Source organism: Carassius auratus, linkage group LG30F, assembly GCF_003368295.1.
Source record: "Carassius auratus strain Wakin linkage group LG30F, ASM336829v1, whole genome shotgun sequence".
NCBI lineage: Eukaryota > Metazoa > Chordata > Actinopteri > Cypriniformes > Cyprinidae > Carassius > Carassius auratus.
Window position 1 is genome coordinate 4,487,795 of NC_039294.1, and position 16,477 is coordinate 4,504,271.

The 16,477-nt window shown below is 35.2% G+C and overlaps 1 protein-coding gene across 2 annotated transcripts in view; it reads right to left on the minus strand.

Moving 5' to 3' along the window:
- Nucleotides 1-8,299: 8,299 nt before the first annotated feature.
- Nucleotides 8,300-16,477, minus strand: part of ppil2 (peptidylprolyl isomerase (cyclophilin)-like 2) — a 30,222-nt gene continuing 22,044 nt past the window's right edge. The window contains exons 15-20 of one of the 2 annotated variants that reach the window (XM_026240679.1): nt 13,210-13,327; nt 12,703-12,759; nt 10,753-10,825; nt 10,340-10,402; nt 10,096-10,238; nt 8,300-8,776 (exon numbers count right to left, since the gene is read on the minus strand). In XM_026240679.1, coding sequence (XP_026096464.1) covers nt 8,677-8,776; nt 10,096-10,238; nt 10,340-10,402; nt 10,753-10,825; nt 12,703-12,759; nt 13,210-13,327 — 554 coding nt within the window. In that variant the 3' untranslated portion in view covers nt 8,300-8,676. Of the gene's footprint in view, nt 8,777-9,388; nt 9,952-10,095; nt 10,239-10,339; nt 10,403-10,752; nt 10,826-12,702; nt 12,760-13,209; nt 13,328-16,477 lie in introns of those variants that run through there. The other variant, XM_026240680.1, reaches the window with a different exon arrangement.

The following is a 16,477-nucleotide window of genomic DNA, read 5'->3' on the forward strand; positions in this document are numbered from 1 at the left end:
CTTCTTTGGTACAAGATGTTCTATTCCATTATTCCAAAGTCCTGTATTCGACTCATTTAACATCATTAAAACGTCTCACATGCGTGCTGGTGAACAGAGCTAAACGCATTTGTGATGGTGACTCTGGATTAAAAGATGACCATGAGAAGGGGCTAAGAAGTGAGCCATGAGTCACAGAGAGCACTAAAAGAGCACAGCTGTTATTCCTTTCTCAGACGATATTAAAGAGACAACATTGCATGTGTGTTTGCAATGCTTTTAACTTTCAAAATATGACACGGCATACATTTCAAAAATCGAATGCTTATGAAATAATGCATGGTGGGGCTTGATTTTATGAGATTTGGTGCACTAGGCCAGAAAAAGATTTGGTGAGCAAAAAAACTTCAAATCCAACCTAGCGTATATCCTTAATAAACCATTCAGCATTGAACTTGACAGGAAGTGATCATGCATTGTCACTGTATGAAGAAGAGCAGACCTTGACTTTGGTTTTATGTTGTGAGTTTGTAGAGATATAAAGGAATAGGTGAATTAGGACAGAATTTTCAGTTTTAGATAAATGGACTATGACTTAATTAGACTGAGCACATTTTTATACACACTACTCTTCAAAGGTCTGGGGTCAATACGATTTTTTCCAGCAAGGATGCATTAAATTTATTAAACAGTATCAGAAAAGACATTTATAATGTTAAAAAAATATTATTTATTACTAGTAAATGCTTTTATTTTGACCTTTCTATTCATCAAAAAACCCTGAAAACAAAATCACTCAACAGTGATTTATGTACACAAATCATGCAACTCAATTTTTAAAGATACAAAAATATTTTGGGCAGAGGGGGAATCCTCTTGGCTCAAAATGAGAAAATATATTTGACCAATTATGAATTTATGATTTTTTTTCCAAAAAAAAACATGCACTGAGCAAAATGAGCCTCATACAGAGCAAGAGGGCTTTTTTAAGTTGCTAATAAAAGTTATAATTTTAGAATGCTGACTGTTTTCCCAAACACTCCTTCTATCTAGCATTGTTCAGCAGAGAGACTGTTTCACCCAAAACTCAGGCCTCCAAGTTTTAAGATCAACTGACACATGCAGAGCGCAGTCAGAGTCTGGATGGGTGAGATTTCTCAAGACAGCTATTTCAGTCATGTCTGTTAAGTAAGAAATATATTTATGCTGAAAGAAAATGCTTACAGCAGCTACAGAAATTGAAGTATTAAAATATTACCACTGTATACAGCATTTTCAGTGTTAGTCTAGAGATGTTATGATTGTTCAATGACTGAGGATTATTATATCAGTATATATACACACTATATACACACATTTTGTGCCTCAGGCATTTTTTACAGCTGACACCAAAGCTGCCAGCTGAGGCTCGTCTCACCCCTCTGTATTTAATAATGTGTTCATGAGCACAATCAGCCCCTCCCACCTCTGAATCATATTCACCCTCTCAGACACACTAGCTGTGTCTCAGTGTGTGTTATACTACATTTGGTTAGTCGATGACAGCCCACAGTCGATTTACTGGCATGGCATTTGTACAGACAAAGCAGTGCAAAAACAAGTAATATAGCATAAAATAAAATAAAACTAGTGCAAATTCACAAAAAAAAAACATTAACAAATAAAAGTAACTATATTTATTTTAGAATTAATTCATAAAGTAAAAATATAAAATACAAAACAAAAAAATTATGAAAAATTTCTAAAATAAAAAACACTAAAATACATTAAGATTCTACTACTATAAAATGAAGTTATTACAAAAGGAGAAATAAACATTCATAAAATAAAAAGACTAAAAAAATACTAAATTCTACAATAAATTAAACTAAGTAAATTCATGAAATAAAATAAAACAATAATATTAAAATAATAATAAAAAATTAAAAGTACAAAATAAAATACAAAAACACAATGAAATAATTAAAAAATATGTAAACAAAAATCTTATTTTAATCAAATAAAATACCATAAGCAAAAAATTATAATAAAATGAAATTATATTGAAATAATCCTAAAATAATCAAATAACAATAATGAAACCAAAAGATAACAAAAAACGTATAAATTAAAAATCTACAATAAAATACAAAAATAAATAAAAAATAAAAATAAAGTATTAATTATGAAAATTATTTAAATAAAATGAATTAGATTTACATTACATTAAGTCATTAAGCAGACGCTTTTATCCAACGCGACTTACAAATAAGGAGAATGGAAGCAATCAAAAACAAGAAAGGAGCAATGATATACAAGTGCTATAACAAGTCTCACATAGCAAGGGCTTTTAAAAATTATAATATAATAAAATGAAAACAGATAGAATAGAAAAAGAATAGAGCAAGCTAGCTTGCAAGCTAGCAACCTTTTTTATAATTGTGTAATAAATGAAAAGAAAAATAAATAGAATGATGGGCACGTCATTCCACCAGGAGGGAACATTTAATGTAAAAGTCGGTAAAAGTGTCTTTGTGCTTCTTTGGGATGGCACAATCAAGCAACGTTCACTTGCACAACGCAAGCTTCTAGAGGGCACATAAGTCTGAAGTAATGAATTTAGGTAAATGGGTGCAGAGCCAGTGGTGATTTTGTAGGCAAACATCAATGCCTTGAATTTAATGCGAGCAGCTATTGGAAGCCAGTGCAAATTGATAAACAGAGGTGTGGCATGTATTCTTTTTCGGCTCATTAAAAATTTATCTTGCTGCCACGTTCTGGATTAATTGTAAAGGTTTGATAGACAGAAAACAGAAGTGGACCAAGAACTGAGCCCTGAGGCACCCCAGTAGTTAGATGTTGCGACTTGGACACCTCACCTCTTCAAGATACTTTGAAGGACCTATCTGATAGGTAAGACTCAAACCACTGAAGTGTGGTTCCTGAGATGCCCTTTGTCAGTAGGGTTGACAGGAGGATCTGGTGGTTAACCATGTCAAAAGCAGCGGACAGATCAAGCAAGATAAATATTGAAGATTTGGATTCCGCTCTTGTCAGTCTTAGGTCTTCGACAACTGACAGCAAGGCAGTCTCAGTTGAATGTCCACTTCTGAAGCCAGATTAGTTGCTGTCAAGGAGGTTGATCTGTTTGAGAAAGGCAGAGACTTGGTTGAACACAGCTCGTTCAAGTGTTTTTGCAATGAAAGGAAGAATGGTAACTGGTCTGTAGTTCTCTAAAAGAGATGGGTCGAGGGTGGGTTCCTTGAGTAGTGGAGTTATACGAGCCTGTCTAAATGTTGAGGGAAAAACACCAGTGTGGAGGGATTTGATAATAATGTGAGTGAGTGCAGAACTGCAGGAGAAATGGCTTGAAGGAGACGAGAATGGACAAGTAGTAGGATGATTAGAAAGGATGAGTTTAGAGACTTCTGCCTCAGAGAGTGAAGAGAAGGATGTGATAGAGTGTATGTTTGCTAGTAAGATGTGCTTGACAAATTGTGGTGTGGAAAACTGTGCACTGATGTTTTTAATTTTATTAATGAAAAATTTGGCAAAGTCGTCAGCTATTAGAGCTGATGCAGGAGGGGGAGGAGGAGGACAAAGGAGCGAGGAAAATGTTTTAAAAAGCATGCAAGAGTTAGACGAATTGTTAATTTTGTTATGGTAGTATGTCCTTTTAGCAGTTGAGACATTAGCAGAGAAAGAAGAGAGGAGTGACTAATACACATTAAGGTTAGAAATAGGGTGAAAGTGTGCGTAGGTTACGTCGAAAGATGACATGTGGAGGGGTAAGTGATGTGCCAGGGACCATGTTGAGGTTAAGAGTGAAGAGGAAGTGACCTGAGGTGTGCAGTGGAGTAACCAGAACATGATCAGTAGACCAGTGTCTCGTCTAAATAAGGTCCAGTTGGTTGCCTGATTTGTGAGTAGCAGTAGTTGACACTCGGTTGAGATCAAAAGAGGCAAGGAGAATGTGGAAGTCTGCAGATAGAGGTTTATCTTGGTGGATGTTGAAATCTCCAAGCATAACTAGGGGAGTACCATCCTCAGGAAAGGTTGAGCGCAACAAATCTAATTCATCCAAAAAGTTACCCAGTGGTCGATAGACAACTACAAAATGAATTTTAAGAGGGTAGGTAATAGTAACTGAAAGAGATTCAAAGGAGCTGTTGATACCCAAAGATTCAATTCAATGGATTCAATTTCCAATCATGAGCAGATGAGCAGACCTGTACCTCCACCTCTTCCAGTCAAACGGGTGGAGTGGGCAAATGAGAAATTATTGGAGAGTGCTGCAGGTGTAGCAGTGTCCTCTGGTTTGAACCAGGTCTCTGTTAGGGCCATGAGATTAAGCTCTGAATGACTAATAATAGAAGAATTAGATAAAAAAAAATACTACTTAAATAAACAGGTAAATTTTAATTAAATTAGAAATAGATTAAATAAAGTGTGTTCACTTTGCACATCTCTCTCACTGGTGTCATAATGATACCAGCTTCCCAAACGAGAAATCTGAGCTCAAATACATGATGTCCTATCAGCTCTCTTTCAGACTTGTGCGCAGTTCCTAACACATGTAATCTGGTGCAGTGCTGATGGTGGGCACTGGTGGGGTGGCACGGGTCCAGACTGGTCTGGAAAGTTCCCAACTGTCAGCAGCTGCTCCTGCCATTGTCACCTAGTCTGTCAGCAAAACAGCCTGAGAGAGCTGTACACAAACACACACACGTTTACTATCTAAATGGGGACATTACATAGACTTCTATTTTTTTATATACAGATAGTCATACACTTTTCAACCTAAAGTAGGTACAAATTTGTCCCCAAAATATGGTTAAAAGGGTACACACACAACCTCTTTCTCAGACACACATTATTAAAAGCTGATCATTTTTCATTGATCCAATGAGTGCATCTGCTATAATGATTCAGACCCACTGATCTAATGAAGTGATGACACTCTCTGCAACACGATGCAGGAGCAGAAAGGCTTGTGTCTTTTAAAAGGAGATTGTGCTGGCTGTTCTTCTCCAAACAATGACAATGAATGGGGTAGATGCATGCTGCTGAACTCCAAAATGACCAAAAAGTACATAAATAAAATGATAAAACATAAAATGATAAAAAATTGTTTTAATGATTTCGTAAATGTTTTGACAGAAGTCTCATTAGACCAGAAGTACAGTAAAAAAAAAACTGTAATATTTTGAAATATTATTACAATTAAAATACTATTTTAAAATGTGATTTATTTGTGATCAAAGCTGAATTTTCAGCATCATTACTCCAGTCTTCAGTGTCACACAATCCTTAAGAAATCATTCTAATATGCTGATATCATGCTTAAGAATCATTTCTTATTATTATCATCAATGTTAGTAACTTTTGCTGCTTAATATTATTTTTATTTTTATTGGAAACTATGATAGATAGTTTGCATATGCTATACAAAAGTCTATGGTAAAATAAAGAGATGATTACCTTTATTTAATAAAAACATGTCGATTGATCAAAAGTGACAGTAAAGGCATTCATACAGTTACAAAAGCTTTCTATTTTAAATAAATACTGTTCTTTTGAACGTTCAATTCATCCTGAAAAATCAACTACAGCATATCAGCATAGAATGATTTCTGAAGGGTCATGTGACACTAAAGACTGGAGTAATGATGATTAAAATATATTCAAATATTTATTATTTAATTCAAGTTATATATTTGATTTGATTTTACAATAGTCACATTTGAAGTGGACCAAAACCTTTCATCAAAGTTCACCAAAATGCGTTCTTGTCTTAGGATAACTGTGATTTACTTTTTTGGTCCACTTCAATACTGTTTTTCATAATATTAACATTTAACTGCATTTTTGATCAAATGGGTTGTAGCGAGGTATAAGGCTAGTTAGGTATGTAGGAGCTAAACCATGTAGGGCCTTATAGGTAAGTAATAATAATTTGTATAATGATTTGGACTAGTATATCAAGTCATCTGAAGTATTTGTACTAACACACAACACTTGTCATACAGCAGAATCTGCACTTAACATGTCAACTCACCCAAACTCTATCTTTCAAAACTTTAAGGAAACCGCTCAGACCCTAAATAAGTCAAATCTTTTGTCTAAAAGCCAAAGTCAAGTCACATGCTGTCCATCCTCACAGTGTAAACATAATCCAAAGAGACTGGCATTCAGACATCAAAGAAACGGCTCCAACATGAACTTTCCCTGGATTCTCTGGAAGGAACAGATGGCTGATGCTTTACTGAAATCTGTTTCAAAGGGTCTTTTACGAATGTACGCATGACAATAGAAATGTTGACAAATGCAACGCAATTATACAACACTGAGATAATGTTATCTTCATCCTTTTTAAGATTAATGTTTTATTGGTTTCTTGCCACGGCAAAGAATCTCATGTCTGAGAAACTCAAGCTGTGACAGATTTAATGGTTTGCCTAAAGATGAATTCATGAGTTCCAATTTGAAGCGTTTTTATCTTAAACTAGTTTAAGAACCAGTTTCAACCATCACAGGCACTGTACTATTATTATAATGCTTTATACAGTAACACCAACAATGAATTATGTACTAATAATATGTTATCTGGTTGTCACAGAGTATATCTGTCACACACACACACACACACACACACACATATATATATATATATATATATATATATATACACATACATACATACATACATTATCTACCAAATATTGATAGGTCATTCAATCCAAAACCTTTATTATTCAGAAAAAAATATATAATGGACAACACTAAAAATGAATGGTTTAAAGTAACCAATAACATCTTTCTATAGGCCACAACATATTTGAAATGACTCATTTCGTACAAACCTACACAGAAATAGTTTGTGGGAGAGTGAGGAACATGTGGAGGACAGAACAGTGCATTATTTGAACATGAATCTGTCGGCAAGTCGGAGCATTCGGTAAACAGTGACAGATTTCTGTGTGCTGCACTCTGACACTAAAGAGACGAGCCTGACTGATGGAGAGCAGAGACGCTGTAAACCCGCCATCTGTGCCATCACTGAGAGAAAAGGTGTCCCTGATCACCGCTAAACGCACAAGAGCAGGTCACGCCGAAGACAGATGCAGTGCTTACGTAATGGCCAGAGGAACGCACTCCTCTCAGATCCACAAGTAGTTTACCAGGCCGTGATCACATCACCTGTCTGTATCACTTACACACAGAAACCTCATCTGCAAACACACGCTTCAGTCTCGTAACAGTTCAAGCAGTTGAGGTCTGTAAGGTTTTTAAAGTGTTTTTGTCACTTATGTTCACAAAGATGGCATTCTTTTGATTACACATACAGAAGAAAGCACGAATGTCAAATTATATATAAAAAAAATGTAGTTTATTCCTTTGATGAGAGAGCAGAAGTGTCACATGATCCTTCAGAACTCATTCTAATAAGCTGATTTACTGATCAACTAACATTCATGGTCGCTGCTTAGTATTTTTGTGGAAACTGATACATTTATGAATAGAAAAAAACTGCACTAAAAATGTCTTTACTGTTGCATTTCATCAAACCGATGTGTCATTGATACATAAAAGTATTTTTTTGTCAGAAAAAAACAAAAACAATTTTTTTTTTGTTTTGAATCAGTGTATGGATAATTTGTCATTCACAACTAATAAAACATTATATTATGCAAAATAAATAAATTGCATCATATCATTTTTATGAAAATAATTCCACACAAATTCACTTGAATTTAATGGATCTTGACATTTATTTGTTTCAGTTATTCTAAATAGTGAGTATCATTATTAATAAAGCCATTTTTATAAAAACATGACTCATATGCCATGACAAAACAAACAAACAAAAAAAAAAAGTTCCTATGAGCTTCATCAGACATGTTTTGTGAGATTTGTCCTTAGCCAGCAAAAGGAAGTGAAAGAGGTAACAGCTTCCAGAAACAGTAAGCTTGCGTAATTGGCCTTTGGGATCATAGGAAATACTCTTGGGTCACAGCATCAAAAAATTATATATATAATCACTAAACACTCAGCAAGAACAAAGCAAGCTAGAACAGGAAACTCCCCTCCAGAAGAAAAAGACCCACAAAACCACAGACACAACTTCCACAAGAGGAGAAATGTTGTACTGAGTGAAATACAAAGACTACAAAGAACTACAGAGACTTTCTGTGCACCATTCTGGAAGTTGTGGGATGAACGGTACGTCCCACTGGAGGACCCCTGATACTGAAGCTACAAGCACAATGCCAAAACACTCGATGAAGAAGATCAAGAGACTGATTCAGAGAGAACATTTAGATTGCTAGATCATTCAGAATTATGAGATATAAACTTTATTTTTTTATTCTGTGGCACAAACAAGAAAAAGTGTCATATAAACTCAAAATTGTTAGATATAAATGCAGAATTGCCAGAAACAAGTCTTTTTTTGCAGCATGAACAAGACAAACTTTTAGCAAACTGCATCTATTAACGCATACATTAAATCATTTAATATGCAAGAAATAACTGATTATTTACAGGGTTCAATATAAAGAAAGACAAGACTTGACTACATGTGAACTAAATCTCTGCCACATTATTCTTTAAAAATACAAGACAGAACCAGGTCTATAAAAGGGAAAAACCAAGAGGTCTGCGCCGAGTATGATCAGTCCAAGATCTGTCTTTGAGAGGAGGGACGGTGCCGTGCTTCTACCAGGAACTGAAGTCTCCAAACCCTGTTCTGCCTTTGGGTTTCTTGACAGGAGCTTCACTAGTGGAGGGTTTGTCACCATCCGGGAGCGAATGTTTCCTGATGAAGGAGAGCGTATAAGACATTCAAGTTAATTAGGTTTGTGTAATTGATTCACTAGTGATTATGCGAGTCCAGTCAGCAGTTTGTCTGGCACATTTCAGAGCACAGTGCCTTGTGAATCTGTCACATCGTAAATGCAAGGTTTTGCAAAAAGACTGCTACCGAACACAACAGCAGCAAACCTGGAACTTGAATGTAAATGCTGTTACTCATCATTTCACATGCAATGAGTTTAGCCAATGACAATGGACATCATTTACATACAGAGTTATTAAAGGTACTATAAAAACAATTGCAGAAATTAAAAAGAGTATAACTTAGCTGAAAGAATAAATACCTCAAATACAAAAAGTATACATATATTAAAAAATGTAATACATGGCAGATTGATCTTATTTCCATGTATCTGCATTTGTTAAACATTTTAAAACAAACACAATTTTTTATCCGTTCATAATTTTTGTAAAATATATATTTTCTTTCTCATTTTCTAAATTCCTTATAGAATCTTAACTGGGTATATGGGTCATTTTTCATCCAAAATGAATCAAATTAATAATAGATTATATTTTGCAAGAAAAAGAAACCAATTTTTTTTGCATCGTATTAATTAAGCATTTGTTTCCACAAATATTCACATGAATTTAAATAATTTGTTCATCTATTTATTGCAGTTAATTTCAATTGTATCATTATTAGATTTATGTTATGTAAACATGATTAATTGACATGACATTAATTGACGATGTAATTCTTTGAATTTAATTATCCGAACCCCATGTTTGTGTAAGTTAAAAGCAGTAAGTGAAACTGAATAACAAGCATATTTTTCATATTACTTGCATGCAGCATGTGCATGTGAAACATGGCGCTGTTCCCATCAGGTAGCAGTGTGTGTGTGTAGCAGGTGTTCATATTACTGTGTATGTGTATGTCTGTTTAACAGTCGGTCGTGTGTGTGTGTGTGTGTGAGAAGCAGTGGGGTTGTTAGGGATAATTAGAATGATCTCCTGCCGTTCTCTGTAAACTTTGCTGATATCCTGAGTCCTGCTGTGGCGTGGGACGAACCCCTAACTGGTGACACCCACAAACACACTCATTTACCATCAGAGCGGTTTATATCATTAAATAATGATCCTGCCATTATGAGATACGTCTATCCATCCATCCATCTATTATTACAAAGACAGAATACAAAGTTCCTCATGTTAGAGTCTAAATCAATTCTGGTTGAATCATTTATTTTGCAGTGATGCTGTAGATCTGCAAGATCTGTGATTTTACACATCATCACGGATGTGTGTGTGAGAACTCACGTGGCAGTCATGTTGATGTATTTGCCCACTCCAGGTCTAAAGGTTTTAGGCTTGTCCTCTGTTTTTGCCTTGTTGACTGAAGCAGAGGTTTGTGCTCTCTCTTCCTCCTGCTTCTGTGCTTCCTTCTCTCGCTCGGCTGCAATCTAAACACACACACACACACACACACACAGTGTCACATCGACGGCACGCCATGAAAACAACTAAAACCATATTGACTATGTACATGAACACAAATGCTGACCTGTGTATCTGCTTCCTCATACGGGTCCACAAATACTGTAGCGCTCAGCAGCTTTATCTCAGACTGACAATGTGAAAGAGAAACAGAGAGTCTGAGAAAACACTCTTCACCTGTTAGCATGCTGTCACCATGAGAGAAATGTAAGAAATGCAAGTCTTGACGTGTCAAAAACACTGCAGCCCAAAGCAAAACCTTTTAAATGAAGGAAAGAAAAATCGTTCAAATTCTGCTGTTTTGAATCGGACTGTTTTCTTTTTTGGCATTGTGGGATTTGACAGCTGGTGGAAAAATACTAATAAACAGGAGGTACCGTGAGTCAACATAAAGCACAGCCCTACACTGCTGACATGTGCGTGTGCAACCGAATTGTACATTTTCTGATGCTACAGAAGGGACAAAAATGGCTTCAGCACCTTGGGTTTGTCTGTCTTTGGATCACTTTCAACATTCTCCATCGCTGTGAGGGTCTCTAAACCACCAACCACTCTAAAAAGCAAGAGCAAGAGAGGGATAGAATCCTATTAAAATCCTGCTGCAAAGAGTAAATGAGGTAATATTCAGTGCCAAGTGGTGATAATATCTCTAATGAGACTGGATCAAACTCTCTCACTGTAGCAAACAATCTTCTACTTTCCTTAAAGGAACAACATTTCTTGAGCTGTTATGGTACAAGAAGTGCCAAAAAGTACCAAAAAGTACAGTATAATCCATGAAATAAAATTCATGTATTTATATTAAAGTTGCATCTTAAGCCTTCTGAAAACTGGTTTTAACAGGGTTGTTACTGTTAACTGAAACTATTAAAAATCATTTTCAGCAAGTACAAAATTAAATTATAAAATACAAATGTTTGATTAAAAACCTAAAACTTGCATGAAAACACATGCCGCCTTGGCAATGTAACTTAAAATAAATCAGCTTAAGTTGAAGTACTAAAATTGGTCAAACTAAGACTGAAATAATAATAAAGTAAAACTAAACAAAAATAAATAAATTAAAATAAACACATAAAATGTAAAAAAACTCAAACCGAAATTAAAATGAAAACTGAAAATTGAATTCAAATTATTAATAAAAACTACATACTAAAATACTACATGTAAATCATAAAATAAAACTAAAATATAACCAGGTTTCAGTAAACAACAAATTAATATGGCTTCGGTAAAATTGTGCATCTATGATCATTTCTTTGCAATTTATTTATTTATATATTGTTGGTCATTTTTGGAGCTTGACAGGCCAATTTTTTTTATATTATACTTTATTTAACAATCTAATACGCAGCTGCAAAGTTATTATTCGTTACCAAAATGTGATATCTGTAACGAGGGAAGCTCGAACTCAGTCACACATTTCTTATCTTGGGAGGACAGCAAACAAATCTAATGACCTGTAAACGATGCCCCATTTGTCTTGTTTGTTGCATTGGATCTACATCCACACATACTCTCTTTGTACAGCTGTTCCTGCTAAACAGGAGCCTCAAGTTTCTAGGGGGTTGAGGTGTGTGTGTGTGTGTGTGTGTCCGTCCTCACTGCATGTGCTCAGTAAGTACACACAGACTGAGGGGTGCATGTGAGTGTGGAGTTTGTTCAGGCTAATGCTGACAAGCCTCTGAATTCCACAGCTAGAGTCCAAGGATTTCAACTCTAGGCCAAATGGGCAAGACTTTCCCTCAGAGTGAGGGAAGTGTGTGTGTGTGTGTGTGTGTGTGTGTGCTGGAATGTTCTGATTTAACAGAAGACTTGCATTTCCCCAGGAAGGGTTTCACTCAGAGAAAGCTGACCAAATGAGAAATAGTCCATTTAACCTTCACTGGAATCCACCGTAATAAACAATCTCTACACAAACACACAAACAGCACAACTGTTTTCAACATTGATGATGATAATAATCAATTATTATTTCTTGAGAAAATTAACATGTTCATGAATCATGACAGTGAAGACTGCTGAAAATTCAGTTTTACCTTTAAAGGAATACATAGCATTTTAAAATATATTCATTCAAAAAAACTTATTTTACATTTTTCACAATATTACTGTTTTACTGTATTTTTAATCCGATAAATTCAGATTTGGTGAGCATAAAATATTTTCTAAAGCATTAAAAACACAGAATTTTATTGATTCACAATTGATATCATTGTCAGTTATTTTCCTTTATTTTTTACGAGAAACCGCATGTTAGACTAAAAGGTTGAAAAGACGTTTACCAACCCTTTGAAGAGAATATTTATTTTTAAAAAGAGGGGTCATCAAACTTCTTTTTTCTTCTTTTTTAATTTAGTACTGCCTTGATGAAGCTATTTGACTGAATGCGCTGTTACTGAAGACAAATCAATCCATTAATAAAATTACCTTCCAAACACAGTGTGTTTCCTGTCCAGGTATGTGCATGAGCGAAATGTTATAAAGCTGAAAGTAAACAGAAAAGAAACATTTTAGTAAGGGCAATTTCATACTTAAACTATATTGGCCTTTCATGGGCTAAACATCAGTGCTTAGACGGGCAACAAAAATAGCGCTGAAATTTCAGCTCAGTTTAGGCTTGGTATCCTCTCGTTTGTCACTGCTGTTACAGAGGGTTAAATAAGTTCAAGAAAGACTAGACTAACCAGAATTCAGTATGCAAATATCAGAATGACATCACAGGGGATGATTGGTTAAATTAAAATGCAGAAAATTCTAGTAATGTCAAAAGTCAATATTAAAAAAAGAGGTTTATAAAGAGGTTTATAAAAACCCAAAGCAGGCTCAGGCTGAATTAATTGCAGAGGTTTAATACTTCAGATGTTTAAAACAAACTCTAAACAGAGTGTCTGATATGAATCCAGTCACTAATGAGGACATGAAACATTTACTCACAACTGGGATTTATTTGTGTTGGGTCCTGAGTTAGCCATGCTCAGAATACCACGACCCGTGTGAGACAGATTGGGCCTGAACTCGTCCTTGAATGGCTTCCCCCAGTAAGACTCTCCTCCTAATACACACAACAACAGAGAGAGGAACAGGAGGGGGAAATATGGATATTAAACACAGTGGGGAGCATGTGTGTGAGATTAAGAGTAACACATCATGACACTTGGCTAATAACAACCCTGCTGTATGCAGCATCACATCTGTAGTCTGGTATAATTACAGGAGAAGAACAAAAGCAGTGATCCAACACAACACGAAAACACAATTACATTCACTCAAACAGAAACACACTCGTTTATATATAAAGTATCATTTAGGGCACTAAATCAGCACATTAGAATGATTTCTGAAGAATAATGTGACACTAAAGACTTGAGTAACGATGCTGACAATTCAGCTTGTATCATACATGACATTTTAAAATATAATAAAATAAAAAAAGTTAGCAAAAACAATATTATTTGACAATATTGCTGTTTTCAATGTATTTTCGATCAAATAAATGCAGCCTTGGTAAGTTTTTTTTTTTTTTTTTTTACAGACCACACTTAGTATGTTAGTGTATAATGCAGTAGTCTGACTATTTCATTCTTCCCAGATTTTACACTGAAATATTAAAGCAGTTCAACTAAACTTGACCCAGATTGTCTTTTTGAATTACTTCAAATCTTTTAAACCATAACTAACCCCACGCACAGGCACCATGCGTCATCTTCTGCCATCATAAACAAACACCTCATGCCAAAGGCCTCCAAATCAGGTACACTAATTAACGCTTCATCATGCTCAATCAAAGGCTCTGCTGGATGCTGGATGTGTGTGTGTGCAGAGACTGACTTGAGATTTCAGTCGAATGCAAGATTGGGAACATTTTTCCACAGCTCAGGCGGTGTTCTGAGATACCTGCAGCGACTGAATTCACACAGTCCTGTGAGCAGTAGCATATAGTTCTAGCTGTAGCGGAGCAGAGAGGAGTTTAACATCCAGCAGCTGGTGTCGTTGTGGAGCGACGGCTATAAAGCACATCAGTCTGCCCACCCTCATAAACATTCCCCAGTTGACATTTCTGCATAATTTATGACCTTGATGACATTTCCTACCCCATGCCACTGACTTGATTAAAAAGGATGAGGAAAAAAAGGCTGAAAATCAACCGGACTGAATACCAAGGCTGCCATTATTAAAAAAACAACAGTAAGAAAAAAAAAATCTCATTTATTAGAATACTAAATAGAAATATTAAAATCCAAAGTTAGGTGGCTAAATCCAAGAATCTGTGTAGTTCTGTATATTATCACTGAAAATTCACATAATTGGAAAATTCACCAATGGATCCTTTGCAGTGAATGGGTGCCGTCGGAAAACCATTCCAGAAATGTTATGAGATCAGAAACACTCAGATCCAAAAAAATAGTTCCTCTAATGAAAAAGGCCATTGTTTAGAACTATTTTGTTTGCACTTGCAAACTGTGCTTGATCTGTGCATATTTCTCTCCTGATTTAGACTAGGTGAATGTTCACTGGAGAAAGCAATATTATGGACTTATTTGAGCCAGAAGAAAAAATGTAAAGTTAAAACATCCTAATGAAGGATTTTTTTTTTTTTTTTACAAAAATGCAGCTCGTCACTTCACAAGATAATTATCTTATGGTCTGGAGTGGCATGGATTACTTTTAGATTATTGTGATGTTTTTATCAGCTGTTTGGACTCTCATTTTGACGGCACCCATTCACTGCAGAGGATCTATTGATGAGCAAGTGATGAAATGCTAAATTTCTAATTATTTGGAGACACAGTTAAATAGCAATAATTATGCCACATATTAATTTTAACATTAAATTTAACATAAGTGTTACTTAAAAAAAATTATGCAATACACAATAAATCATCAATAAACCGTAGATATATATAATAGGGCTGTCAAAAATAGCGCGTTAACGACGTTAATTAGTTGTTTGTCGTTAATTACGTCAAATTTTTTAACGCATTTCACGCATGCGCAGTGTGACAATTTATTCAGGTCAGGAAAAGTCTCGTCGATCTCTGAATTCTCAAAAACAGCGGCGAGCGCCGCGACGAAAACACCGAAGAAGCTAAAGGTTTTACCCCAGTTACTCTCAAATACATTCATGCCAAGCTCGATAAACAGAGACGACTTTGGTAGTTGATACGCTGGAGCTTCTTCCTGTTATAGCGTCCTGTGTTTCACACTGCGCATGTGCAGAACGCATACATGCAATGCAGCGAAAATTACAGCTGTTTGGAAAAGCATATGCATTTTTACTTGGTTTTACTGGCACTTGAAGCCTTCAGAACGTGAAAATATCGATCCTGAAGTATTGTGGCAGAGCAAATGAACACCTCCCAAAAACAAGAGTGCCCAGAGTGCTGCTTATGTGATGGAGGCGCAGTTCATTCTTTCGAGTTTCTCTATGCATAATTTCATAGATATGTGGCTATATTTAACCACTGGTTGACCTAAAACTCTTACACTATCTGTAGTTAAATGGCATGGTTTGATATAGTGCTCAGGTAAATTTGATTCAGTAAATGTTAAACTTTTGAAATTCAGAAAAAAAGAACCACATATTGATGAATCAATACATGAAAATTATGTATCTGTGTCCTGTTATTTATCTTTTGGTATGCATTTCAGAAAAAAAAAATGGTTAGGATTCTGGTGTAATTGCAAATAGTGATTAATCCTGATTAATCCACTGAAAATTCTGATTAATTTGATTAAAAATTTTAATAATTTGACAGCCCTAATATATAAAAAAACATATCATGCAAAGACTATCTACAAGTAATTCAAGCTTGAAGTACCACCTTCATGGGTCTGCAGTGACTAATTACAAATTATCGCAGATGGAAATATGCAATTATGTTTAATCTGATTAACTGTCAATTCATGTAAAAACCCAATCAAAACCTTCAACAAATCAACAACAATTTAACTCTTCTGCAAACAGATCAGAGTTGGTGACTACTACAAAACTAACTGGAACTCAGGTTTTCTTTTCCTTTTTTCTTTTATGTATACAGACTATTACATACTCATTCATCTGTGGGTATATCTAAAAATGTTTGTGCATGTCAGCGGGAGTTGTGCTGTTTTCTGCTGCACTGATAGAAAACCCACTGTGTAAGAAGCCTTCATTTAATTTTGTAGACGTATCCTGCAGAATCATAATCACTGCACATTCATT